Raw genomic sequence first — 26,860 nt, 5'->3', positions numbered from 1 at the left:
CCTTCACTTTTTTTCTTTCTACCTTAGACTTTTTATGTGACCCACAAATTTCTAGCATGAAACTTTCACGAATCATGTGTTCAGACAAATGTGGGCACAAAGTATCAGCAGGAAAACAGAGTCTCTAAAAGACGCTGATCATTTTAACATCTTTTTCTTAAAATAAAGGAGTTAATCCAAAACAAGGATTGGCCAGTGTAAAAAAATCATGAAAGATATTAACAAATAGGCTTTGACAACAAATTGAATAATAAGTGCTGAAGAAACTCAGTAGGTTTGGCAGCATTTGGAGAGACAGAGAGAGAGTTAACTTTTTGCCTGCATTATGACTTTTCTTCAGAAAAGTTTTGACAGCTGGGTTAAAGCAGTCAGTTGATGTATGAAATGCCACATTAAGGGAGTTCAAGGTAAAAGAACATGCATTATGGTCGTCTCCCCAAGGAGATCATGAGCTAATCTGAAACAAAAACAGAAATTGTTGGAGAAACTCAGTGGGTCTGGCAGCTTTAATGGGGAGTCAACATTTAGGATCCAGTGACCCTTCTTCAGAACACACTGGACTGGAAATATTTATTGTGTTTTTCTGTCTCCATGTATGCTGCCAGACCTGCTGAGTTTCTCCAGCACTTTATGTCTTTGTTCCAGCTTCCACAATTCTTTGTTTTGGTTTTCTTTCTCATGAATGATCAGCGCCTCTTAAAATATTTTCCGAAGAGTTCGTAAAAATGAGTCCCGGACTTGAAGTGGATATACAGTCGACGTTTTTGTAGGATAAGCAAGAATTTCTCTTCATGTCTACCTCGACATTCTAACCAAATACACATTGTATCATATCGCACCTTGGGAGAGAGGGTGACTAGAGTTAACAGGATCAATGACTTAGACATGAATGTACTGCCACCATCTTTCTGAATAACACAAAACTAAATGGGAAGGCAAGTGATGAGTGTGCAGAGAGATGGTGACAGGTTAAGCAAGTGGGTAAAAGCTTGGAGGATGGAATATAATGTGGAAAAGGTAAGATTTTGCAGTTTGGTCGGATGGATACAGGAGCTGAATATTACTGTATAGACTGTAGAGAGAGAGAGAGAACAAAGTGATTTGGGAGTCCTCATCCATGAATCATAAAGTGATTCATCAAGACTGGCTTGGTAACAGGTTCATTCAGTAATAGGGAATGCAAATCGAATGTTGGTCTTTACTTCAAAGGAAAGAGAGTATAAAAGTAGGGAGATTTTGCTAAAATTATTGACTGGGATGCTGTGAACAGTTTGGCCGCCTTATCTAAGAAAGGGTACATTGGTGTTGGAGGCAGTCCAGGGAAGGTTCACAGGCAGATAACAGATACAGAGGGACTGCCTTATGAGGAGAGCTTGAGCAGCTTGGTCTTGTACTTGTTGGGACTTCAGAGAAATGAGAGGTGACCTTACTGAAACATATGAGATTCTTACGGGACTTGGAAGGGTAGATGCAGAAAGGTTGTTTCCTCTTGTGGGACAGTCTAAGACCAAAGGGTCATCATCTCAGAATAAGGGGCCGTATAATTAAGACAGAGATGAGGAAGAATTTCCCCCATCAGTGGCTGGTGAATCTGTGGAGTTCTTTCCTGCAGTGGGCTGTTGAGGCTGGATCTTAATTATATTCAAGACTGAGATGGACAGACTTTTAATCAGTAAGGGGAATCAAGGGTTATGGGGAAGGGGCAGGAAAGTAGATTATCAGCCATGGTGTTACTGAATAGTTCATAGGACTGAATGGGCCGAAATGCCTGCTTCTGATTCTCTGTCTGATGGGTTTTAGGATCAGTAATCCCAAGCTAGGGCTCTGGGGATATTAGGTCAACCTAGGCACTGGAAAAGACTATGACAGACCCTGTCGATCCATAAAGTCCTTCTTTCCAACATTTGGGGGGGAGGCTAGTGCCAGAATTGGGAGAGCTGTCAAACAGACTGGTCAAGCAGCAGCCTGACATATTCAAACTCACGGAATCGAACCTGACAGACAATGTCCAAGGCACCACCATCACCATCCCTGGATGGGTCCTGTCCCACCAGCAGGACAGACCCAGCAGAGGTGGCAGCACAGTGGGATACAGTCAGGGAGGATTGCTCTGGGTGTCCTCAACATTGATTCTGGTTCCCATTAAGTCTCACGGGCGAGGAAACCTCCCGCTGATTACCACATACCATCCTCCCTCGACTGATGAATCGGTACTCCTCCATATTGAACAACATTTGGAGGAAACGTTGAGGGTGGGAAGGGCACAAAATGGACGCTGGGTGAGGGATTTCAATATCCACTCACCAAGCGTGGCGTGGCAGCAGTACTACAGATCGAGCTGGTCGGGTCCTAAAGGACATAGCTGCTAGACTGGGAACCAACAAGAGAGAAAAATGTATTTGATCTAATCCTTACCAATCTGCATCTGTCTGTGACTGTATCGGTAAGACTGACCACTGCACAGTCCTTGTGGAGGTGAAGTCTTGCCTTCATATTGAAAATAACCTCCATCGTGTTTTTTGGCACTATCACCATGCTAAATGGGTTGAACAGATCTAGCAACTCAAATCTGGGCATCCAGGAGGCATTGTGGGTCATGAGCAGCAGCAGAATTGTACTCCAGCACAATCTGTCACCTCATGGCCTGACATATTCACCACACAACCATAACCATCAAGCCAGGGATCAACCCTGGTTAAACAGAGAGTGAAAGAGGCACACCAGGAGCAGCAGTAGGCATTCCTGAAGATGAGGTGCCAACCTGGTGAAGCTACCAAACAGGATTACTTGCACACCAAACAGCGTAAGCAGCAAGTGATAGACAGAACGAAGGGAGCCCACATCAATCCTACCACATCCAGTACTGAATGGCAGTGGATGATTAAACAACTCACAAATATCCTACTCCTCAGATGCTGCCTGACCTGCTGTGCTTTTCCAGCACTACACTCTCGATTCTAATCTCCAGCATCTGCGGCCCTCACTTTCGTCTAACTCGCAAATATCCCCATCTCACTGATGAACAAGTCCAACACAACAGTGCAAAAGGTAGATTGAAGCATTCACAGCAATCTAAAGCCAGAAATGCTGACTGGATGTCCATCACGGCCTCCTCCAGCATCACAGATACAAGTTTTTAGCCAATTCAATTCATTCCACGTGACATCAAGTAACAGTTGACAGCACTGGATACTGCAAAAGCCCTGGCAATGTTCTGGCACTTCTGCTGGAGATGTGTGCTCCAGAACCTGCCGCTCCCCTAGCCAAGCTGTGCCCGTGCAGTTACAACACTAGCATCTACCTGACAATGTGGAAAATTTCCCAAATACATCCTGTACATAAAAAGCCATATCCTGTCTACCATCACAGAGCCAGACAAAAGTAGAATCAATGGGTATCAGGGGGCAAACTCCCTTATGGTTAGAGCCAAAGCTGGTACGCAGGAAGATGGTTGTGGTTGTTGGAGATCAGTCACCCCAGCTCCAGAACATCTCTGCAGGCGTTCCTCAGGGTAGTGCCCTAGGCCCAGCCATCTTCAGCTGCTTCATCAATGACCTGCCCTCCATCATAAGGTCAGAAATGGAGATGTCCACTGGTGATTGTTCAACGTTCAGCATTGTTCACGACTCCTCTGAGATACTGACACACTCCATGTCTATAAGATCTGGACAATATCAGGATTTGGGCCAATAAGTGTGAAGTAACACTTGTACGACTCAAATGCCAGGCAATGACTATTGTTTAGATCAGAGTGGTGCTGGAAAAGCACAGCAGGCCAGGCAGCATCCAAGGAGCAGGAAAATCGACGTTTCGGGCAAAAGCCCTTCGTCAGGAATAGCTATATTCCTGATGAAGGGCTTTTGCCCGAAACATCGATTTTCCTGCTCCTCAGATGCTGCCTGACCTGTGCTTTTCCAACGCCACTCTGATCTAAACTCTGGTTTCCAGCATCTGCAGGCCTCACTTTTGCCTAGGCTATGACTATTGCTAACTGAAATGAATCCGACCATTACCTTTTGATATTCAGTAGCATTGTCATCACTGAATTGGCAACTATGAACATCCAGAAACAATGGACACACTATATAATTACTGTGACTCCAAGAACAGGCTAGAGGTTGGGAATTATGGGGCTGTAATATACCTCCTGACTCCCCCATATCCTGTCTACCATCAACAAGGCATAAGTCAGGAGTTTGACGGAAAACCGCTATAACACTCAAGAAGCTTGACACCATCCAGGACAAAGCAGCCCACTTGATTGGCACCACATCCACAAGCATTCACACCCTGCACTGATGCTCAGTAGCAGCAGTCTGTACTATCTACATGGTGCACTGTAACTACCTGCCAAGGCTCCTTAGGCAGCATCTTCTAAACCCATGACCACTACCATCTAGAAGGACAAGGACAGCAGACATATGGGAACACCACTCCCTGCAAGTTCCCTTCAAGTTACTCTCCATCCTGACTGGGAAATATATTGTCATTCCTTTAATTCTATGGGCGAAAATCCTGGAATACCCTCCCTAGGGGCACTGTGAGTCTACCTACAGCACATATAGCAGCGATTCAAGAGGGCAGCTCACCACCACATTCTCAAGGGGCAACTGAGGACGGGTAATAAATGCAGGCCCAGCCAGCGTCGCCCACATTGCTGAATGAATAAAATTGAATGAGGTAAAGTTTTCTTATTTTCAGTTGAAGTGTTTTGTCAAGTGAGGTTCACAGCACCTGGCCTGCCATGGCCTGGAGTAAGTTTGTTCCCATAGGTTTCTGATTTTCATCCCCTTCATGATGCAGTGTGCTCTCTGGTGTACTTCTTATGGAAGCCTGGTCCTGGCCCAGAGGAATGCACTACTGCTTCCAGGTTTGCTGACAGGGACCTGGAGGTGTTGGAAGGATGGGAGGGAGGTGGAGAGAAGGACTGATCTTCTCCCTTAACATCAGCCCACGCTCTGAAGGGTCGAAGTCCTGGAGTTCTATACCTCTTTGAGATAGAAAACTCCAAAGGTTCACCACCCTGCGAATCAAGAAATTGTGAACAAATTAATCTGAAATGGCCAACCCCGTATTCTAAGACTGTGATCCAAAGTTCTAGATTCTCCACCTAGAGGAAATGTTTTCTCAGTATCTACCCAGGCGAGCTGAGAAAGTGGGCTCCCAATGTGCTCTCATCTGTTACAGAGTCATAGAGCTATAAAGCACAGGAACAGGCCCTTTGTTTCAACAGTGGCCTAACCAATGTCCTGTACAGCCGCAACATGACCTCCCAACTCCTGTACTCAATACTCTGACTGATAAAGGAAAGCATACCAAACGCCTTCTTCACTATCCTATCTACCTGCGACTCCACTTTCAAGGAGCGATGAACCTGCACTCCAAGGTCTCTTTGTTCAGCAACACTCCCTAGGACCTTACCATTAAGTGTATAAGTCCTGCTAAGATTTGCTTTCCCAAAATGCAGCACCTCACTTTTATCTGAATTAAACAGCACAACACCGTGGGCTGAAGGGCCTATTCTGTGCTGTACTGTCCTATGTTCTATGTTCTAAACCGATATTAATTACTGCATTTTTTAATTCATTCATGGGATGTGGGTGTCACTGTCTGGGCCAGCATCTACGCCCATCTCTAGTTGCCCTTGAGAAGGTGTTGGTAGACTGCCTTCTTGAATGGCTGCAGTCAATGTGCTGTGGATTGACCCACAATGCCACTACGATCGGCCTAGCTTATTACTGAAGTCGCCCTCGGCAGGTGTGGTTGGGAGAGGGGTTTCCCACGAGCCACTGTAAGACTGAGGTGCGGGGGCACATACGTAAAGAACATAAGGGATAGCTAGCAAGACTGTAAGACTGATGGGGACAAGGTTAAAATCATCATGGGGGATGGGTCAGGTGCCTGTTGCTTTTTAAGAGTGGGATAGCTGGAGATGCACAGATATGTACTTCTTAAAATCAGCCTTCTTAACTGTCGGTTACTAGGACAAGCTCGATGCTGGGCTTTTCCAGTCAATTTGGGCCTCAGTTATTACAGTTTGTCTCAGTCACGATTATAAGCCAAGATTAGTACTGCAATAGCCCTAAAGGCAGGCATGGCAGTGAGGGTGGGGTTGAGAAGTAATTGGTTGAAGAGCTGGTGCAGGCAGGATGATCTGAATTGCTTCCTTCTGCAGTAACACTTCTGTGATTTGTGTTGCCTCAAATATACAGTCGTTCTCATTCATTACAACTAAATTATATTTAACTGTTCCAAACCAGGTGTAGATGAACCTTCCAGGACTTCTCCTGGATAACGATCTAATAGTTATTTTACTCAATTTAGGTCGAGGAGGACTTTTTAGCTGTCTGAGATCTGTATACTGACCAGCAACTGCAATGGGTTGCTGGCCAGGATCCTGAAGAAAATTTTAACCATTTCACCAAAATTTGGCTTTGTTTTGGGGGTTTTGCTGTGGGCTGACCTAGGGCTCCTCTGTTCAGGATATGTCCAGAGTGAGGCTGTGCAATTGCCACCACTCAAGTGGCGTTCTCCCACCTCAGTCAGACTAACAAGGGTGTCCACTTCCATCGGAATACCCTGTAACATATAAGCTCCATTCATTTTCCAATGACAAAGCCAGTTGTTGTTCCTGCTGAAGGTTCAGCTGGGCTTCAGCTAGTAGGTGTTTTTGTGTGGTTACATCATTAATCCCATATACCAACCGACCTCTCAGCATCTCATTAAGGATTAAACCAAAGTCACATGTTTCTGCCCAGTCATCTTAACCTAGTCAAAAATCCAAATATGGATTCCCCTGGTTCTTGAACTGCCAAGTAAAAATGGTAGCACCTCAGAATTAGAGGAGGCTTGGGGCTGTAATATTCCTTCACTATGTCTTGAAAGGTTGTAGTATCTGGTGCCTCAGGGAAAATCAGGCTCCTAATAACAAAGAAAGGTGCAGCTCCACAGGCTGTCAGAAGAGTTACTTGTTGCTTTTCATCTGCCCCAATGTCCAGAGAAATGAATGCGTTCTTTCCACATACTGGGAGAAAGTGAGTATTGAAGGTGCTGATACTCAGAGTGGAGAGTGTGGTGCTGGAAAAGCACAGCAGGTCAGGCAGCATCCAAGGAGCAGGAGAATCAATGTTTCGGGCATTGGCCGTTCATCAGGAATGGGGCTTGTGGGTTGGGCTGAGAGATAAATGGGAGGGGGGGGTGGGGTTGGGGGGAAGGTAGCTGGGAAAGCGATAGGTGGATGAAAGTGATATGTCAGAGGGGGGTATGATGTACGGGTCTGGAGGGCTGTGCCAAACTAGGTTGGTATAAATGTGGTCCAGAGTCCATGTGGAATCAGATGGTTCCGTAGGCAGGTACTGAGGAAGGAGATGTGGCTGGGGTAGCGATTCTGCTTGAGGACGTGACTGAAGAGCTTCAGGACAGAGGAGATGACCTGGGGGGTACAGTGAGAGAGGGACTCACTGAGATCCTTGTGGAGGGAGGAGGAGAACTTCTTCAAGGTAGGCATCCTTGGAAGAGGCTTCGCAGTAAGGTTAAGATCAACTAGGAGAAAGTGAGGACTTCAGATACTGGAGATCAGAGTCGGGAATGTGGTGCTGGAAAAGCACAGCAGGTCAGGCAGCATCCGAGGAGCAGGAAGATCGACGTTTTGGGCATAAGCCCTTCATCAGGAATGAGGCTTGTGGTCGGGCCTGAGAGATAAATGGGAGGGGGTTGGGGTTGGGCGGAAGGTAGCTGGGAAAGTGATAGGTGGATAAAGGTGAGGGAGAAGTTGATAGGTCAGAGGGGGGAGTGATGGATGGGTTTTCAGGGCAGTGCCAAACAGGGTTGGTCTAAATGTGGTCCGGAGTCCATGTGGAATCTGACAGGGTCCAGCTCTCAGCAGCAGGGTCAAACAAGTCAAGTTTCCCAAACAAGATGGAAGAAATGCCTACCCTCGACTAAATGATAACTGTTGTGAGCACATTTCCTCAGGAATGTGCTTTACTCTCGTCGCCATTGAAATGACTCCATCTAAGCTGGTTTCCCATTACCAAGCTACCCTTTATTTACACATGAACAGTCCTTGACATTAGTACTACCTTATTCAGAGTCAGCTGTCAGAGTGGCAGTATCTCTGACACTCCCCTTTTTAATCTGTCAGCCAGGGCTCCCTGACTGGACCAGATTAAGAGCCCTGATCAGGGAATTTATATTCTGTGAGATTCAGCTGGCTGACCGCATTACAATCATACAGGATGCTGCTAAATTCTGATATTTTCTCCACAACTTGCTGGAAAGGCCATGCTGACATACACTTGAGGAGTTTCTTGAGCGGGTATAGAAGGGTGACTGTGACAAAATTTGGAATTTACATCTTCAGACAATGACTGAAAAGGTGGGTATCTGATGTTTGGGTGGAAATGATACCCGTACTAACATGCCTGCTTGGCATGCCATAGTCATGGGGACGCTAGCATGAGGCTGACACACACACACACACACATATTCTCTCACACAGATGCAGAGACCAACACACACACACAAGCCATATCTGAAAACCACTAGTGAAGACAGAGCATAAATCAGTCTGCTGCCTTGTAATGACAGAGCAGCTGACCTTAGGACATCCAAAACACTTTACAACCACAGCAATCTTTACAACCACAGCAATGCTTCAGTGTCTGGAATGCAAACAGCATGATGGTCAACCCACGCACACAGCAAGATCCTGCAAGCACCAATAATGGTGGAAACACTTCCAGAAAATAAAATTTGAGTGAACTTAAAAGAGACCTGAAGGCAGATTACAGATATAAGCTCCTCAGAACATTACTTGGCTGAGAATACATCTTTTCAACTTGTCTTTTATTGTCCCAGCTCAAATACTGTATGGTACTCTCCAGCTACCTTGTTCTCTGCACCCTGGCACTGTGCTCAGGGAAGCTCAGTGCTGATTACTGTTGATTGTAATATATTAGTTTGATAGCCTGCAGTTTCTGTCTAATTGCCTGTGAGATTTGGGGAGAAATTTCAGTTCTGTCTGTGAAGACCCTGACCATTAAGCTGTTCCTTTCCAACACATACAAGCTGTAGCAAGTCATAGAAGCAGAGAGTTACTTATGGTCCAGAAAGAGGCTATTTGGCCCATCGAGACAATGCCAGCTCTCCGTGGAATGTCCAATTAGTCCCATTCCCTCATTCTCTCCCTGTAGCTCTGCAAGGTTAATTCCATCAAACGTCCATCCAACTCCTTTCTGAAATTGGTGATCGTCTCCATTTCCTCCACTCTCATAGTCAGCCATGTTCCAGATCATTAACACTGTATAGAAATAGATTCTTTCTCACGTTCCCCCATGTTCAACCTCTTTAATCTTTTTCTCTAGTCCTTGTAGCAAAAGCTTTTGTTTGTCTGCTGGATTAGCATTTGTCATTCTGAAGGATATAGTTTGGGTGGCAGAATTTCCCAATTCATCACATGAAGAGTCAGCGTGGAATGAATCATTGTTGATGTCCTGCAGCCATTTAGCACCAACAGTAACTGACAGGGAAAGGACATCAGCCCTTACTCAGGAGGAGTTTTTTTTTATTATTTCACAGGATTTGGATGTCGCTCACAGAATGTCAGTCCCTAGTTGCCCTAGAGTAGGTGGTAGTGAGCTGCCTTCTTGACTCCATGTTCTGTAGGTAGAACTACAATGCTGTTAGGGAGGGAATTCCAGAATTTTGACCCAGCGACACTGACGGAATGGCAATATATTTCCAAGTCAGGATGGTGAGTGGCTTGAAAGGAAACTTGAAGGCGGTGGTGTTCCCATGATCTAGATGGTAGGGTTTGCAGGTTTTGAAGGTGCTGTCAAAGAAGGCTTGCCATATTGTTGCAGTGTTTCTTATAGATGACACATATTACTGCTACTGTTCGTCAGTGATGGAGGGAATGAGTGTTGAAGCTGGTGGGTGTGGTGCCAGTCAGCTGTGCTGCTTTGTGTCAAGCTCCTTGAGTGTTATTGGAGCTGCACCCATCCAGGCAAGTACGCAACATTCCATCACACTCCTGAGATGTGCCTTGTAGACGGTGTACAGGCTTTAGGGAGGTCAGGAGGTGGGTTACTTGCTGCAGGAGTCCTAGCTTCTGACCCACCTTAAGAGAGCTATCCATGAAATGTTAAGGCATAGGAGCAGAAGGAGCCATTAAGTTAGCTCCACCATTCAATAAGATCACAGCTGATTTGATGATCCTCAACTCCACTTAACCTGCCTTTTTCCCCATACATAACCCTTAATCCCCTTTACTGATCACAAATCTTGTCAAATACACTTCATAACTTAGCCTCTATAGTATCCTGTGGTAAAACAAATTCCACAAATTGACCACAGTCCGAGAAAAAAGTCATCTTATTTCTGTCTTAAATTAGCGTTCCCTTACTCTGAGATTGTGTCCTTTAGTTTTAGACTTTCTCGGAAGGGGAAACAACTTCTGTGCATCGACCCTGTCAAGTCCCCAAAGTCCCTTCAGTAAAGTGCCTTCCCATTTTTCTGAATTCCAGTGAGTACAAGCCCAACCTGTAAACCTTTCCTCACAAGGAAACACCTCCACACCCAGGAGAAACCAGTGAATCCTCTCAGGACTGCCCCCCAATGCCAGTATCTCTTTCCTGAGATAAGGTGACCAAACCTGTCCACATTATTTGATCTGCTTAGAGTCTTGCAGTGATTTAGCAAAACCTCCCTACTTTTGTATTCCATTCCCTTTGAAATAAAGGTGAGCATTTGATTTGATTTTCCAGTACCCATTGAATTTCAATGTTAGCTTTTTGTGATTCGTGGACAAGGATTCCCAAATCGCTCTGTTCTGTAACTTTCTGCAGTCATTCCCCATTTAAGTAATATTCAGCTCCTCTATTCTTCCAGGCAAGGCATGTAACCTCACATTTTTCTACATTCCACTCCACCTGCCAAGTCTTTGCCCACTCCCTTAACCTGTCTATAGCTCTCTACAGGCCCATTGTGTCACCCTCACCACTTGCCTCTCAGTCATTTTTGTATCATCCTCACCACTTGGCAATTTTACATTCACCTGTAGTATATATTGTAAATAACTGTGGCCCCATCTCTGTGACACACCACTTGTTATAGTTGTCATTCTGAAAATGGCCTCTTTATCAGAACTAAGCGAAAGTGGGTACTGCAGATGCGGGAGATTAGAGTCAAGATGAAAGTGGTGCTGGAAATGCACAGCAGGTCAGGCGGCATCCGAGGAGCAGGAAAATCGACGTTTCGGGCAGGAACCCTTCATCAGGAATGAGGTTGGAGAGATAAATGGGGGATGGGGGGGGGGGGGTTGCTGGGGAGAAGGTAGCTAAGAGTGCAATAGGTGGATGGAGGAAGGGGTAAAGGTGATAGAGGAGAGGTCGGAGATAGCCTCCTTCTTTAAAGACTGTAAGTTTCCCTCCCACATGGTTGAAGATGCCCTCCAACGCATCTCATCTATGTCCTGCACCTCTGCTCTCTAACCCCACCCCTCCAACCACAACAAGGTCCTCACCTTCCACCCTACCAACCTCCGCATAAATGGCATCATTCACCGACATTTTTGCCACCTACAAATGGACCCCACCACCAGGGATATATTTCCCTTGCCACCCCTATCCACCTTCTGATAAGACCGTTCCCTCCATGACTACCTGGTCAAGTCCACGCCCCCCAACAACCCACCCTCCCATCCTGGCACCTTCCCCTGCCACCATAGGAATTGTAAAACCTGCGCCCACACCTCGCCCCTCACATCCATCCAAGGCCCAAAATGAGCCTTCCACATCCATCAAAGTTTTACCTGCACATCCACCAATGTCATTTATTGTATCCATTGCTCCCGATGTGGTCTCCTCTACATTAGGGAGACTGGAGTCCTTCTTGCAGAGCACTTTAGGGAACATCTCCGGGACACCCGCACCAATCAACTCCACCGCCCTGTGGCCCAACATTTCAACTCCCCCTCCCACTCTGCCGAGGACATGCAGGTCCTGGGCCTCCTTCAGCGCCGCTCCCTCACCACCCGACGCCTGGAGGAAGAACGCCTCATCTTCTGCCTCGGAACACTTCAACCCCAGGGCATCAATGTGGACTTCACCAGTTTCCTCATTCCCCCTCCCCCCCCCCCTTACTCCAGTTCCAACCTTCCAGCTCAGCACCATCCTCATAACCGGTCCCACCTGTCAATCTTTCTTCCCACCTATCCACTCCACCCTCCTCTCCGACCTATCACCTTCACCCCCACCTCCATCCACCTATTGCACTCTTAGCTCCCTTCCCCCAACCCCACCTCCCTCCCATTTATCTCTCCAACCCCAAGGCTTCCAACCTCATTCCTGATGAAGGGCTCCTGCCCGAAATGTCGATTTTCCTGCTCTGTTTATCAGAGTTGTCTTCTACTAATTGGTCGATTCTCTGTCCATGCTGCTGCACCATCCCAAAACCATGGCCTCTAGTCTTAACTTATTGAAAATCCAAATATGTTACAGATGAACCATTTCACGAACCATTCTGACTCTGCTTAATCATATTGTGCACTTCTAAATGCTCCGTTATTACATCCTTAATAGCGGACTCTAACGTTTTCCCAATAACAGATGTTAAGCTAACTATGTGGGCATAACGGAGATGTGGGTTTCACAGGGGCAGGAATGGTTGCTTGATGTTTCAGGGTTTAGAACGTTTAAAAAGAACAGGGAGAGTGGAGGGGGTGTAGCATTGCTAATCAGAGAGTGCATCACAGCTACAGAAACGAAGGTTGTTGAGGAAGGTTTGTCTACTGAGTCAGTTTGGGTGGAAGTTAGGAACAGGAGAAAGTGAGGACTGCAGATGCTGGAGATCAGAGCTGCAAATGTGTTGCTGGAAAAGCGCAGCAGGTCAGGCAGTATCCAAGGAACAGGAGAATCGACGTTTCGGGCATGAGCCTTTCTTCAGGGGTGGCTTTATTGACCCAGCCACAATAAAGGATTCCTGAAGAAGGGCTCATGCCCGAAACGTCGATTCTCCTGTTCCTTGGATGCTGCCTGACCTGCTGCGCTTTTCCAGCAACACATTTTCAGCTTTGAAGTTAGGAACAGCAAGGGAACAGTCACCGTTTTCTACAGACCCCCTAATAGCAGTAGTGAGATTGAAGATCTCATAGGCGGGCAGATTCTGGAAAAATGCAGAAGTAGCAGGGTTGTTGTTATGGATGATTTCAAATTTCCCAATATCCACTGGAACCTCCTAAGTTCAGATGGTTTGGTTGGAGCCGTTTTTGTCAGGTGTGCTCAGGAGGGTTTCCATGTAGACAGGCCGATGAGGGGAGAGGCCGTTTTGGATTTGGTGCTCGACAACGAGCCAGGACAGGTGTCAGATCTCGCGGTGGGAGAACATTTTGGTAACAGTGATCACAACTGCCTCACATTTAGCATAGCCTTGGAGAGGGAAAGGAGCAGTCACCGAGGGAGAATGTTTAATTGGGGAAAAGGGAATTATGACGCTATCAGGCAGGAGTTGGGAAATACAGACTGGCCGCAATTGTTCCACAGAAAGGGCACAGCAGACATGTGGAGACTATTTAAGGAGCAGTTGTTGCGAGTGATGCACAAATTTGCCCCTCTGAGACAGATAAGAAGGGGTAAGATTAAGGAACCTGTTCTGTGCTGCACTTTTCTATATTCTATGTTCTATGGTATATGTACCCATTTTTTTTGTCTCCTCCCCATTTACAGGTAAGTAAGTGAGTTACGTTGTCAGGTTTCCAATCCTCTGGGAGCTTTCCAGAATCGAAGGTTCTTGGAAGATTACTCCCAGTATATGCACTGTCTCTGGAGCTCCTTGCTTTCCTATACAAGGTTGCAATGACTAGGAGAAAATGAGGATGTATCCCATCAACTCTGGGCACTTAGTTAGCCCGCTTATGTTTCCTAGCACCTCTTTCTGCCCTGACAGTTATTGTGTTTATTTTTTCGGCTTATTTCACTCTTTGAATATTTAGTAATTTTGGAATGCTGTTAGTATTTTCTGTGGTGAAGACTGTATTTATTCAGCTCCTCTTCCATTTCCTGGTTGCTCATTATTATTTCCCCAGCCTCCTGTTCACTTTGGCTCCTCTTTTCCTTTTTATATATTTAAAGAAAAATTTACAGCCTCTTTTATTTTTATTCTCTTGTGGGATATCGATGTTACTAGCTGCCCAGTATTTATCGCCCATCCCTAGTTGCCCTTGAGAAGGTGGGAGTGATCTGCCTTCTGGAGCTGCTGCAGTCCGTAGGCTATAGGTAGAGCCACAATGCCCCTAGGGAAAGAATCATAGAATGATTGAATCCCCCAAGGATTGGGGCGGCACAGTGGCTCAATGGTTAGCACTGTCTGTGTGGAGTTTGCACATTCTCCCTGTGTCTGTGTGGGTATCCTCCAGGTGCTCCAGTTTCCTCCCACAATCCAAAGATGTGCAGGCCAGGTGAATTGGTAAATTGCCCATAGTGTCAGGTGCATGAGTCAGGGTTAAATATAGGGTATGAGAATAGGTCTGGTTGGTTACTCTTCGGAGGGTCGGTGTGGACTTGTTGGGCCGAAGGGCCTGTTCCCACACTGTAGCGATTCTATTCTATTTCATTACAGTGTCGAAGTGGACTATTCAGCCCATTGAGCCCACGCCGACTATCCGAAAAGCATCCCAACCAGACCCACCCCTCTACCCTATCCCCATTAACCCTGCATTTCCCATGGTTAATCCACTTGACCTGCACACCCCTGGACAGAACAGGACAATTCAGCATGGCCAATCCAGCGAACCTGCGCATCAATGGACTCTAAGAGGAAACTCAAGCACCCAGAGAAAACCAACGTACCCACACAGGAGAATGTGCAATCTCCGCACAGACAGTGACGTGATGGTAGAATTGAACCCAGTCTTGCTGTGAGGTAGCAGTGCTAACCACTGAGCCAACCAATGGGATTTTAACCCAGCCACAATAAAGAAAATGTGAAATATTTCCAAGTTATGGCTTGGAGGGAAATTATGGCTTGGTGAATGGCTTGGAGGGAAATTTGCAATTGATGGTGTTCCCAAAACAGCTGCTTTGTCCTGGATGGTGTCAAGCTTCTTGAGTTTTGTTGCACTCAAGAAGGGATGTGGGGAGTATACCATTGCACTCCTGTTTTGAGCCTTGTAGATGGCTTTGGGGAGTCAAAAAGTGAGTCATTTGCTGCACAATTCCCAATCTCTGATCTGCTGTTAGTCACTGTGTTTATATGGTGAGTCCAGTTGAGTTTTTGGTCAGTATGTTGATAATTTAGGATTCAGTGATGGTGATGCCATTGCATGTCAAAGGTCTAATTCCCTCTTATTGAGATTGTCATTGCCTGTAACCTCTGTGGCATGAGCGTTACTTGGGTCTAGTGTCAAAATTGGGGGAGCAGTCTCACAGATTAACAACCTAATCATAACCACATAGACATCGCATCCACCTAACGTCCCAGAGAATTCATCACAATTCTTGGATATGACCTGTCCCATTAGCACATGTTGACCCATCAGAGGTGGCAGAACAGTGGTATACAGCCAGGAAGGAGTTGCCCTGGGATTCCTCAACATTGACTCTGGCTCCCATCGATAAGTTTTTAATTCTAGGCTTTTTAAGTTGGAATGGGACTGGGATTTGAACCAGACCCATGTGCCACACCTGGATCTCAGTGTTTCTATCCCAGTGACAATTTATTATCCTGGCACCTCTCCTGTTATACTGGGTAAATTTTGGATAAGCTGGGCTTTAGTCCCTAACACTGAAGTCAATGTTGGAGACATTGCTCGATTGGTGTCCAACTGCCTAATGGAAGTGTAAACTCTGTGGGTGTATTCCACATGCAAGTGGTTGAGCAGTCCCACAGCACCCTGAAGCACAACAGCAGTAACCACCTCATAATTTGCTTCAGAAGTCATTGGAAGGTGCTAGGCCGACTGGTCTGTGAAGATCACATCACTGAGGCTGTTCCTGTATGAACCAGGGAATTGTATTATTTTATTTCTTCACGAGCAATACTGGCCAGACCAACATTTATTGCCCATTCTGAATTGCCCAGAGGGCAGTTAAGAGTCAGCTACATTGCTATAGGTCTGGAGTCACATGTAGGCCAGACTGGATAATGATGGCAGATTTCCCTCCATAAAAGATATTAGTGAACCAGATGGGATTTTACAGCAATTGACAGTGGTCACACTGCCTAATTCCAAAAGCCCGTCATCAGGCTTTCTGATGAAGGGCTTTTGCCCGAAACATCGATTCTCCTGCTCCTCGGATGCTGCCTGACCTCCTGTGCTTTTCCAGCACCACACTCTCGACTCTAATCTCCAGCATCTATAGTCCTCACTTTTGCCTCATTGTGTGTGGCAGACTGATGTAAACTAAACAAATGAGCTACCTGGGAAAGGAAATGGTAACCTCTTTAAATGTTTGAAAAAAATTTAAGTGATGAAAGCTTTCTTTGCGACACATTGTAAAAGGAGACATGCAGTATATTTGAAGACAATTTAGCTTGACACAGTGGTTCTGAGGTTAGCACTGCTACCTCACAGCACCAGGGACCCAGGTTTGATTCCACCCTTGGCTGACTGTCTGTGTGGAGTTTGTACATGGGTTTCCTTTGGGGGCTCCACTTTCCTCCCACAGTCCAAATATGTGTAGGCTAGGTGGATTGGCCTTGGGTTACAAGGATGTGGTAGTTGGGTGGGATGCTCTGTGGAGTCAATGGACCAAATGGCTTGATTCCACACTGTAGGGATTCTATAAAGCTGGTGAACAGTGCAACCAATGTTACAATGGAGCTACACATGTGAGGGGCACCATGGTAGCTCAGTGGTTAGCACTGCTGCCTCACAGCACCAGGGTCCCAGGTTCGATTCCAGTTTTGGGTGACTGTCTGTGTGGAGTTTGCATGTTCTCCCCGTGTCTGCGTGAGTTTCCTCCCGCAGTCCAATGATGTGCAGGTCAGGTCAGGTAAATTAGATTAGATTAGCTTACTTACAGTGTGGAAACAGGCCCTTCGGCCCAACAAGTCCACACCGAAGTGCAATCCACCCAGACCCATTCCCATACATTTACCCCTTCACCTAACACTATGGGTAATTTAGCATAGCCAATTCATCTAACCTGCACATCTTTGGACTGTGGGAGGAAACCGGAGCACCCGGAGGAAACCCACGCAGACACGGGGAGAATGTGCAAACTCCACACAGTCAGTCGCCTGAGGCGGGAATTGAACCCGAGTCTCTGGCGCTGTGAGGCAGCAGTGCACGCCACTGTGCCACCGTGCCACCCACAAATTTGGCCTTGCTAAATTACCCATAGTGCTAGGTGTGCATTAGTCAGAGGGAAAATGGTTCTGGGTGGGCTACTCTTTGGAGGGTTGGTGTGGACTGGTTGGGCTGAAGGGCCTGTTTCCACACTGTAGTGAATCTAATCTACATTTGACAATGGATTCTAATTGAGTAATGTTCACGATGTCCCACTGGTAAAGGATTCCATGCTGTAACATCTATGCAAAGGAACATTTCCCTCAATCTCCCCTCTTTAGTTTTGTAAAAAATTCTAAACTTAGAAACTAGGAGCAGCAGGAGGCCATTCAGCCCTTCAAGCCTTCTCAGCTCTTCAATATGATCGTGCCTGATCCTCTATCTCAACACCATATTACGGATCTCTTCCAATATCTCCAGATGCTTTGAAAAATCTAAAAGATTTTCTATTTTTTTCTTGAATATATTCAGTGACTTGGCCTCTGTGGTCGAGAATTCCACACCTTTGGTGCCATTTGAGTCAAGAAATATTTCCTCATCTAAGTCCTAAATGTGTCCTCTGGATCTACACTCCCTGACCAGGGGAAACAGCCTCCCTGCAGCCAGTCTGTCCGGCCCTGGTTCAGTTTTATCCATTTGAATCAGATTCTCTGTCATCCTTTTCAACTCCATTGGAAACAGGTGCAATCTCTCCTCATAGGAAAGTCCTTCCATCCCTTGTATCAGCCTCGTGAATCTTCACTGCAGTCCCTCAATGGCAAGTATGTCCTAAATTAGATACAGAGACCAAAACTGCACACAGTCCTCCAGCTGAGGGCTCACCAAGGCCCTGTATAACTGCAGTAAGACATCTCTATTCCTGAACTCAACTCCTGTTGCAATGATGGCCTGCAGACCAATTCTTTGCTGTACCTGCCTGTCTGCTTTCATTCCTGGTGAAGGGCTTTTGCCCGAAAAAGTTTTCCTGCTCCTTGGATGCTGCCTGACCTGCTGTGCTTTTCCAGCATCACACTCTTGACTGTCTGCTTTTACTAACTGGTGTACGAGGACACCCTTTCTCCATCCACACTTCCCAATGCACCACCATTGGAACAATACCCTCCCTTTCTGTCTTTCACACTGGACTGTATAACTTCACATTTCGTTGTATTGCATCTGCACCAATTTTTATATTTTTTACTTGTTCATTCTGTAGGATGTGGGTGGTACTGCCTGGGCCAGCGTTAATGGCCGTCCCTAGTTGCCCTTGAGAAGGTGGGGGTGAGCTGCCTTCTAGAACCGCTGCAGTCCACCTGCTGCAGGTTGACCCACTATGCCCTTAGGGAGGGAATTCCAGGATTTTGAACCAGTGACAATGAAGGTACACTGATATATTTCTGAGCCAAGATGGTGAGTGGCTTGGTGGGGAACTTGAAGGTGCTGGTGTTCCCATGTATCTGCTGCCATTGCCCTTCTGGTAGAAGTGGCCATGGGTTTGGAAGGTGAAGTAAAAACTAGTGAACCTTCATAATTGACAACCCAATCCAGGATGTGAGTGGATTCCTTATTCACCCGTTCCATCATCAATGACTATCTACATGATGTATTGCAAAAGAAAAATACACCCAGTACATTTCTCACATTAAGAAGGAGCAGGAGGACAAATGCACAGCCACTCACCATTCCCAATGCTGCTGCTGCTGCTTGTAGCTACATTCCTGCCAGGAGATCTGCTGCCACGTTATACCATTCACACACACACACACACACACACACACACACACACACACAAACTCTTGTGTGTCCTTCTCCATCCACTGTAACTAATCTGCAGTCACTATGTGACACCCTCTATCTACAGCTTCTCTCATACATTTCATGCAGTCAGTTTTCCCCTCGGATTAGATTCTTACAAAAAGTCCTGACGAAAAGCTGTGACAAGACTTTTTCAGCTATATTTATGTTTCTGTTCTATGTACATTAATTGTGTTTAATTGTATGCTGTTGGTGGGCGTTACTCATTTATACTCCGATAAATAGAAACAGAATGAAACTCTAGGTGCTGGGGTTTGGAGGTGCTTGTTTATCTCTGAAAATAAATACTGAGCAAAGTGTCTGAATATTGGCTTCAGATCTATCCTTCAACAACTAGCCTTCCGGAATATACCATTCCTTCTTCATCCAGTCCTGGTCCAGTATCCTGGGAGTTCCCTGCTAAACGCTGCTGAGAAGACACTGTGATTCCAAGGGCCAGAGTGCCAGGGGACAGCAGCTTTATCCATTCCCAGCTCGTTTTAATTTTACAAAACTCCACTATGTTCCTGCCCCCACCCCCATCTCCTCTGCTGCATTGGAAATTTCAAGTCTCTGCTTGTGTAGGCCTTGCTCTTTAATCTGGAGATCACTGTGGGTGATACTATTGTAAGGACACCTGACAAATAGCCTTAAAGTTGCTGTCCCTGCTGATATAATACAGGTGCCTCCATTGAAACAAGCTGAGATAACCTACTCTGAGGTGAATGAAGCATCTGTGTGATGAGATTGCCAGCAGTTATTTCTCCCAGTGGGGGGGGTGTTTGATCAACTCCCACATCAATCCAGAATAAACAGTGCCATGGAAGGCAAGCACTTTCTCCAGGAGAGTCTGACTGAACGTGGCAGAGTGTTCCAGACAGTTCAGAGCATGGTCTTTGGTTCACTGAGCCCAATAAAGCATTGATGAAGATTCAGTTTAGCAGTTGCTTCACATCAGCCACACAAGAGAGGCAGCAGCAGGATTTAAAAAAAACCTCTCAGTGTCTGCAGCCATCCATTATGTGACAGATGATTGTGCATTGCTAGTAACCTCGCCAAAGCCGTGTCAGAAGGGATTAGGAGAGGACCTTTCAAGGAATCTCATCGACGGATATTTATGGAGTGATTTTGAGGCAGCCCTGGGACTGTGACAGAAGCCGACAGGCTCAACTATCTGGTTACGTCCAGACTGAGCAGTGAGCAGTGCCGGGGGTCATATGGTGTCAGCAGTACATGCAGCAGGATGGGGTGTGCATCTTCAATCACACACACACACACTCACACACACAGACACGTACACACACAAACACAGACACACACACACAATCACAGTGCAGAGCTGATTGTGTATTCTGCACTGCTGAACACCAACTGGTCCCTTGATGCAAAAACATTGTCATTAAGTATAAGCATCAAAATAAAATCCATAGAATTTGCTTTCCTTCATGTTGCCAAGCAGAAGCTCTGACAATATTAACTGTTTGTTTACTAGGGATTGACTGCTCTCATCAATACTTTGTACCAATGATATTCAACTGAAAGTAGTAATTAGGTCAAGAAGCAGTCTCTCTTTCTCTCTCTCTCTCTCTCTCTCTCTCTCTCTTTATCCATCAATGATTTCCTTCATTATTGAAGCTGGCTATTTCTTGGAGCTCCCTGATGTGCATTTTAATGTGGCTATGGAGTCTGATTGCAGCCCACAGAACAGGCAAAGCTAATCTGTCCCAGAGGAGTGAGTGTAGGAGTGGGTAATGAGTGCATGCAGGAAACAGCCGCTACAAGTGTGGTGATGACAGTGGAGATGGAGGGTGTAGCAATGTGTACCATCTACAAGATGCACTGGGGTGGTGGTCTTTACATGTATCTGCTGTTCTTGCCCCTCCAGGTGGTAGTGGTTGTGGGTTTGGAAAGTTCTGTCTAAGGAATCTTGGTGAATTTCTACAGTGTATCTTGTAGATGGTGTATAATGCTGCTACTGAGCATCGGTGGTGGTGGGAGTAAGTTTTTTGGATTTTGTTCCAATTAAGCCAGCTGCTTTGTCCTGGATGGTGTCAAGCTTCTTAAGTTTTACAAATCACACAACACCAGGTTATAGTCCAATAGGTTTATTTGGAAGCACTAGCTTTCAGAACGCTGCTCCTTCATCAGGTGATTTTGAAAGAGCAGCGCTCCGAAAGCTAGTGCTTCCAAATAAACCTGTTGGACTATAACCTGGTGTTGTATGATTTTTAACTTCACACCCCTGACTTGGGCCTTGTAGATAGCGGACTGGCTTTGGGGAGTGGGCAGGGGTGTTACTTGCTGCACAAATCCAAGTCTCCAACCTGCTATTGTATGTTTCTCTGGCTAGTTCAGTTCGGCTCCTGGTGAAAGTTGTTAGTGGGGGATTCAGTGATGGTAATGCCATTGAAAGCCAAGGGGTGGTTGCAAGATATACAGTGGCACTTGGGAAATAGAAGCCCTTTCACAGCAAATGCAGTCAGCTGATGTCAGTGATTAGCTGAGATCCAAGCCTTACCACAGTTCCCCATTTGTTTATATTTGTTTATAAGATGAGGAAGTTGCTGACTAGGCCAGAATTTATTGCCCATCCAGAGGGCAGTTAAGAGTCATTACTGTGGGTCTGGAGACACATGTAGGTCAGATCAGGTAAGGGTGGCAGATTTCCTCCCCAGTGGGTCATTAGTGAACCAGATGGGATTTCCTGACTATTGGCAATGGTTTCATGGTCATCATTAGACACTTATTCCCAGATTTTTATTGAATTGAAATTCCACGATCTGTTGTGGTGGGATTCAAACCCAAGTCCCCAGAACATTACTTGGGTCTTTGGATTAACAGGGAGGAGAAAGTGAGGACTGCAGATGCTGGAGATCAGAATCAAAACGTGTAGCTGCTCCTCGGATGCTGCCTGACTGGCTGTGCTTTTCCAGCATCACACTCTAGACTCTTTGGACTAACACACCAGTAATGATACCCACCCCCCCCCCCCCCCACCCCATTCTGACAAGAAAACAGGAGATTCTTGGGATTGTGTGGATTCTATCAAAGGTTTGTCCCAAATGTCAGCACAGAAGCTGTCCCATGGACAGACTTTCTACGGAAAAAAAAACAAAGGTGGTTTTGACAAGTGAGAGTGAACTTGCTTGTCTGCACCGGTCTGAGTTCAAGCATTAACACACAGTGAAGGTCCCAGCCAAAGCCCTAGCGGCTAGTCACCCCCAGTGTTTCAGACAGAGGGACTCTGTTACTCTGAGTGCTCAAATCAGATAGCTGGCACTCAGACAAAAAGAAACAGGATAATAAAAGGACTCGCTTATACCCTGAATTCTGGAATTCAATTACGGTCAAAAGACATCAGAATCTCAACCAGTCTACAAAACCAAGGCTTATGAAACCTAATGACAGCTAATGTCATCAGCTGGGAATCTCCATTGCAATGACTGCAATGTTCAACTGTTTGTCCTTTGCAAACGATTCAGGGTCTGATCTACAAGCCTATTCTTTTTCATTTCAATCCCTTCAGACTCTCCTGTTATTTCTAACCATTGTGCATGTGCACTGCTTTGCTAATTCCTCTCACGTTTAGTAAGTAATGGATTTACCCTTCATTAGCTCAAGAAAGCCAGATTAAACTGACTCTTGATTTGACTCTGGGAGAAAGGTATCTACAAAGGAAGGAATTAATTTCTAAGTTAACTTTGTTGCAACTAACCAAGGAGGGAGCCGTTAAAGACACAGAACCAGACCATCCCTCTTCACCCAGGAACTTAATACATTTTGGGGTATCCCGTCTGGAACGGTAACAAATTGGGGAACCGCACTCAGGGTCTGAGGTAAAGGGGAATTAGGATTTACTCTCACTCACTGGTGATGCCGGGACAATTACCTTGTCTGTGTGATATGGAATCTCCCTCAATACCTATTCCTGAGTACATTCACAATCTCTGGGCCTTTGTTTGATTTGTCAAATGAACGTATTGGTGAGATTTTGCAAAATGTGGAAATATGGTTTCACATTCACATTCCAGCTGAAGTATTTGTTCCAGCCACTCAGTGACACATGTCCCATCAAACACGGTGAGCCAGAGTCTGGCCAGGGATCTGTCGCAGTCAGCTTTTGCTTTTAAAGGCTAGCGTCTTTTAAAATTACTTTTCCTGACACACTGACCACATTACAGAGACCAAAACGAGGCACAATATCCAACTGCTTCGATATTTCCTTGCTCCACTTCCTCCTTGATGTATAGGAATATAATTTGGAGTCACTTCTGTTGCCCTTTGCCTGTATATCTAAGCTCTTTGCTGTCCTGTTGGTCTAGGAAAGGCATTTCAGTAGATCAGGTGAAGAGTGCAGATCGAGAACAAGCCAAGCGAATTGTCTACGCCGTGGTTTATGGAGCAGGTAAGATATCCCAATGTCAGAAAAGAACAAGTAAATAAAGCTTTTTTTAAAAATACGCTTTACACATTTTTGTAATGATAGTGAGCTGTGTTCACATACTCCCAAAAAGCTGGAGTCTCAATATGTGACCATCATTGGCAAAGTTTTTACTCAGCTCTGTAGAATCATAAAACCCTAACAGTGTGGAAGCAGGCCATTCAGCCTATCAGGTCCACATCAACCTTCCACAGAGCATCCCACACATACCCTATAATTCCCATGACTAACCCACCTCGCCTGCACATCCCTGGACACAATGAGCCATTTCCCATGGCTAATCCACGTAACCTGCACATCTTTGGACTGTGGGAGGAAACCTACATAGACACTGGGAGAACGTGCAAGCTCCACACAGACAGTCACCTGAGAGTGGGATCAAACCTGGGTCCCTGGCGCTGTGAGGCAGCAGTGTTAACCACTGAGTCCTGCTGCCATTCTAGTTTCCTTTAAGAAGGTGGTGATGGGTCCATGAGGGGAAACCTCATATACAAGGATCTGGAGAGGTAGCAGAAGCCTGGCACTAAGTAGTGATGCTCAGTTGAAGAGTTAGTGCAAATGTGATGGGCCGAATGGTCTCCTTTGTGCAGTAACACTTTGGTGATAGTGCGGTCAGTTCAGGAGGTTCGGGATTTGGACCAGTACAGGAACAGACAGTAGATTTTCAAGTTGGCATGTTGCAGGAACTTGGAGATTATAGTTCTCCCAAGCCCAAGGTGCAGGCTCGATTGCTGTCTGGGGAAGACAATATCAAAGACCAGTGACCCTCCAAGAGAGCACATTCCTCTTTGTATGTGTCTCAAATGGGGGACTCCTTCTTCTGAAACTGTGCTTCTGAAACACCTTCCAGCTGCCCCATGCCAGGAGTCATCCTCTCAGCGTCTACCCTATGAAAGCCAATCAGAATAAGCTCATCTCTCATTCTTCTAAGCTCCAATGAGTATAGGCTTAACCTTGCCCTCCCAGAAATCAGCCTCATCTTGTTGCTCTGAGCTGCTTTCAAGTAGATACTTCCTTAAGTAACCATCTACCTTTGACATTCAATCGCACGGCCAATCCTTTCTCTTTATTCTTTCATTGTGTGTGGATATCGGGGCAAGCCTAGCATTTGTTGCCGATCCTAATTGCCATTTGTACATCCCATTTAACAGGGAATTTAAGGAACAGCCACATAATTATGTTTCTGGAGTTACACATAGGTCAGACCAGATAGGGAGAACAGATTTTCTTCCCTAATGGGAATTCATGAACTGTCACTGTTACTAAGACTCACTATCACTCCCAGATTCTGATGGAATGAAATGAAATTCCGTCAGTTACCATGGTGGGATTTGAACCCGTGTCCCCAGAGCATTCTTGAGTTGTGAAAAAATCAGTCAAGACTCAGAGCGTTAACTCTGTTTCTCATTCTCCAGCCGAGCTGCCGAGTTTTTCCTGCATTCTCTGTGATTGTTTCAGATTTTCAATTTCCATAGTATTTTACCTTGGACCGCTGCACTTGACTCTGGATCTCTGGATTATTTACTGTAATGACTTCGCCACTATGCCAGCAATCTTTTGGGATTTGTTGTTGATCAGAAGCAGACGTAAACAAAAACGGAAGGCCATGCAAATACTGTGGCTGCAAGGACAAGTCAGAGGTAGGGAACTCTGTAGTGAGTAACACAGCTCCTGACTCACCTAAAACATACCCACCATCTACACGGCAGACTTCAGCAGTGTAAGGATATGAACATTAGGAGCAGATATAAGTCACTCTGCCCATTGACACTGCTCCAACGTTCAATGAGATCATGGCTGATCTGAGTACTCTATTTTCTCACCTAACCCTGATAAACTTTCACTCCTTACTTATCAGAAGTCTAGATGGGTGACATAGGTAGAAACAAGGACTGTAGATGCTGGAAACCAGATTCTAGATTAGAGTGGTGCTGGAAAAGCACAGCGGGTCAGGCAGCATCCGAGGAGCAGGAAAATCAACAGTTTGGACAAAAGCCCTTAATCAGGAATAGAGACAGAGTGCCTGCAGGGTGGAGAGATAACTGAGAGGAGGGTGGAGGTGGGGAGAAAGTTGCATAGAGTAAAATAGGTGAATGGGGGTGGGGATGGAGGTGATAGGGGATTCCTCTCTTACCTATTACCTCCATCCCCACCCCCACTCACCTATTGTACTCTATGCGACTTTCTCCCCACCCCCACCCTCCTCTCATTTATCTCTCCACCCTGTAGGCACTCTGTCTCTATTCCTGATGAAGGGCTTTTGCCCAAAATGTCGATTTTTCTGCTCCTTGGATGCTGCCTGAACTGCTGTGCTTTTCCAGCACCACTCTAATCTAGATGGGTGACTCAGTAGTTAGCACTGCTGCCTCACAACTCCAGGGACCCAGGTTCAATTCCACCCTCAGGCAACTGTCTTAGGTGGAGTTTGCACATTATCCCTGTGTCTGCGTGGGTTTCCTTCGGGTGCTCCAGTTTCCTCCTACAGTCCAAAGATTTGCAGGTTATGGCGGCTTGGCCATGGGAAATTGTCCATAGTGTCCAGGAATATGTAGGTTAGGTGGATTAACCATGGGAAATGCAGAGTTATAAGATGGAGGGGTGGGGGGGTGGGTGGTCTGGATGGAATTCTGGATTAGTGGTGCTGGAAGAGCACAGCAGTTCAGGCAGCATCCAATGAGCAGTGAAATCGACGTTTCGGGCAAAAGCCCTTCATCAGGAATCCTGATGAAGGGCTTTTGCCCGAAACGTTGATTTCGCTGCTCATTGGATGCTGCCTGAACTGCTGTGCTCTTCCAGCACCACTAATCCAGAATTTGGTTTCCAGCATCTGCAGTTATTGTTTTTACCTCGGTCTGGATGGAATGCTCTTTGGAGTGTCACTGTGGACTTAATGGGCCGAATGTCCTGGTTCCACATTGTAGGGATTCTATGATTGGAATTCTCTTGGTTGTTCCTGCATATGGAGTAGTTTTCTTCTGAGGAGAGGTTGAGTACGTCGGGCCTGTACCCATTGGAGTTGAGAAGAATGAAAGCTGACCTGATTGAAATTTACAAGATCCTTTGGGGACTTGACAGGGGAGATGCAAAAAGGTTGTTTCTGTTCCTTGTGGAAGGAGGGCATAATCTCAGACAAGGTCAAAAATCACACGACACCAGGTGATAGTTCAACAGGTTTATTTGAAAACACTAGCTGTCTGAGCGCTGCTCCTTCATCAGGTGCTCATGAGAGAGGAAGACCTTAGACACAGAATTTATAAGGAAAAGGTCAAAGGGTCATACAACTCATGCAAACGAATTGAATACACCTAAGATGGCTCTTAAATCTTTAATCATAGAGTCATAGAGATGTACAGCACGGG

General features: G+C 45.9%; 1 protein-coding gene across 1 annotated transcript in view; it reads left to right on the top strand.

Moving 5' to 3' along the window:
- poln (polymerase (DNA directed) nu) overlaps positions 1-26,860 on the top strand; it is a 278,171-nt gene that overhangs the window by 198,852 nt on the left and 52,459 nt on the right. The window contains exon 8 of the mRNA XM_072592605.1: positions 23,383-23,465. Within this exon, the coding sequence (XP_072448706.1) occupies positions 23,383-23,465 (83 nt within the window). The remainder of the gene's footprint in view (positions 1-23,382; positions 23,466-26,860) is intronic.

This window comes from Chiloscyllium punctatum, chromosome 2, assembly GCF_047496795.1.
Source record: "Chiloscyllium punctatum isolate Juve2018m chromosome 2, sChiPun1.3, whole genome shotgun sequence".
Lineage (NCBI taxonomy): Eukaryota > Metazoa > Chordata > Chondrichthyes > Orectolobiformes > Hemiscylliidae > Chiloscyllium > Chiloscyllium punctatum.
The sequence above is the reverse complement of the archived record's forward strand: the minus strand, read 5'-3'. Positions and strand labels throughout refer to the sequence as shown.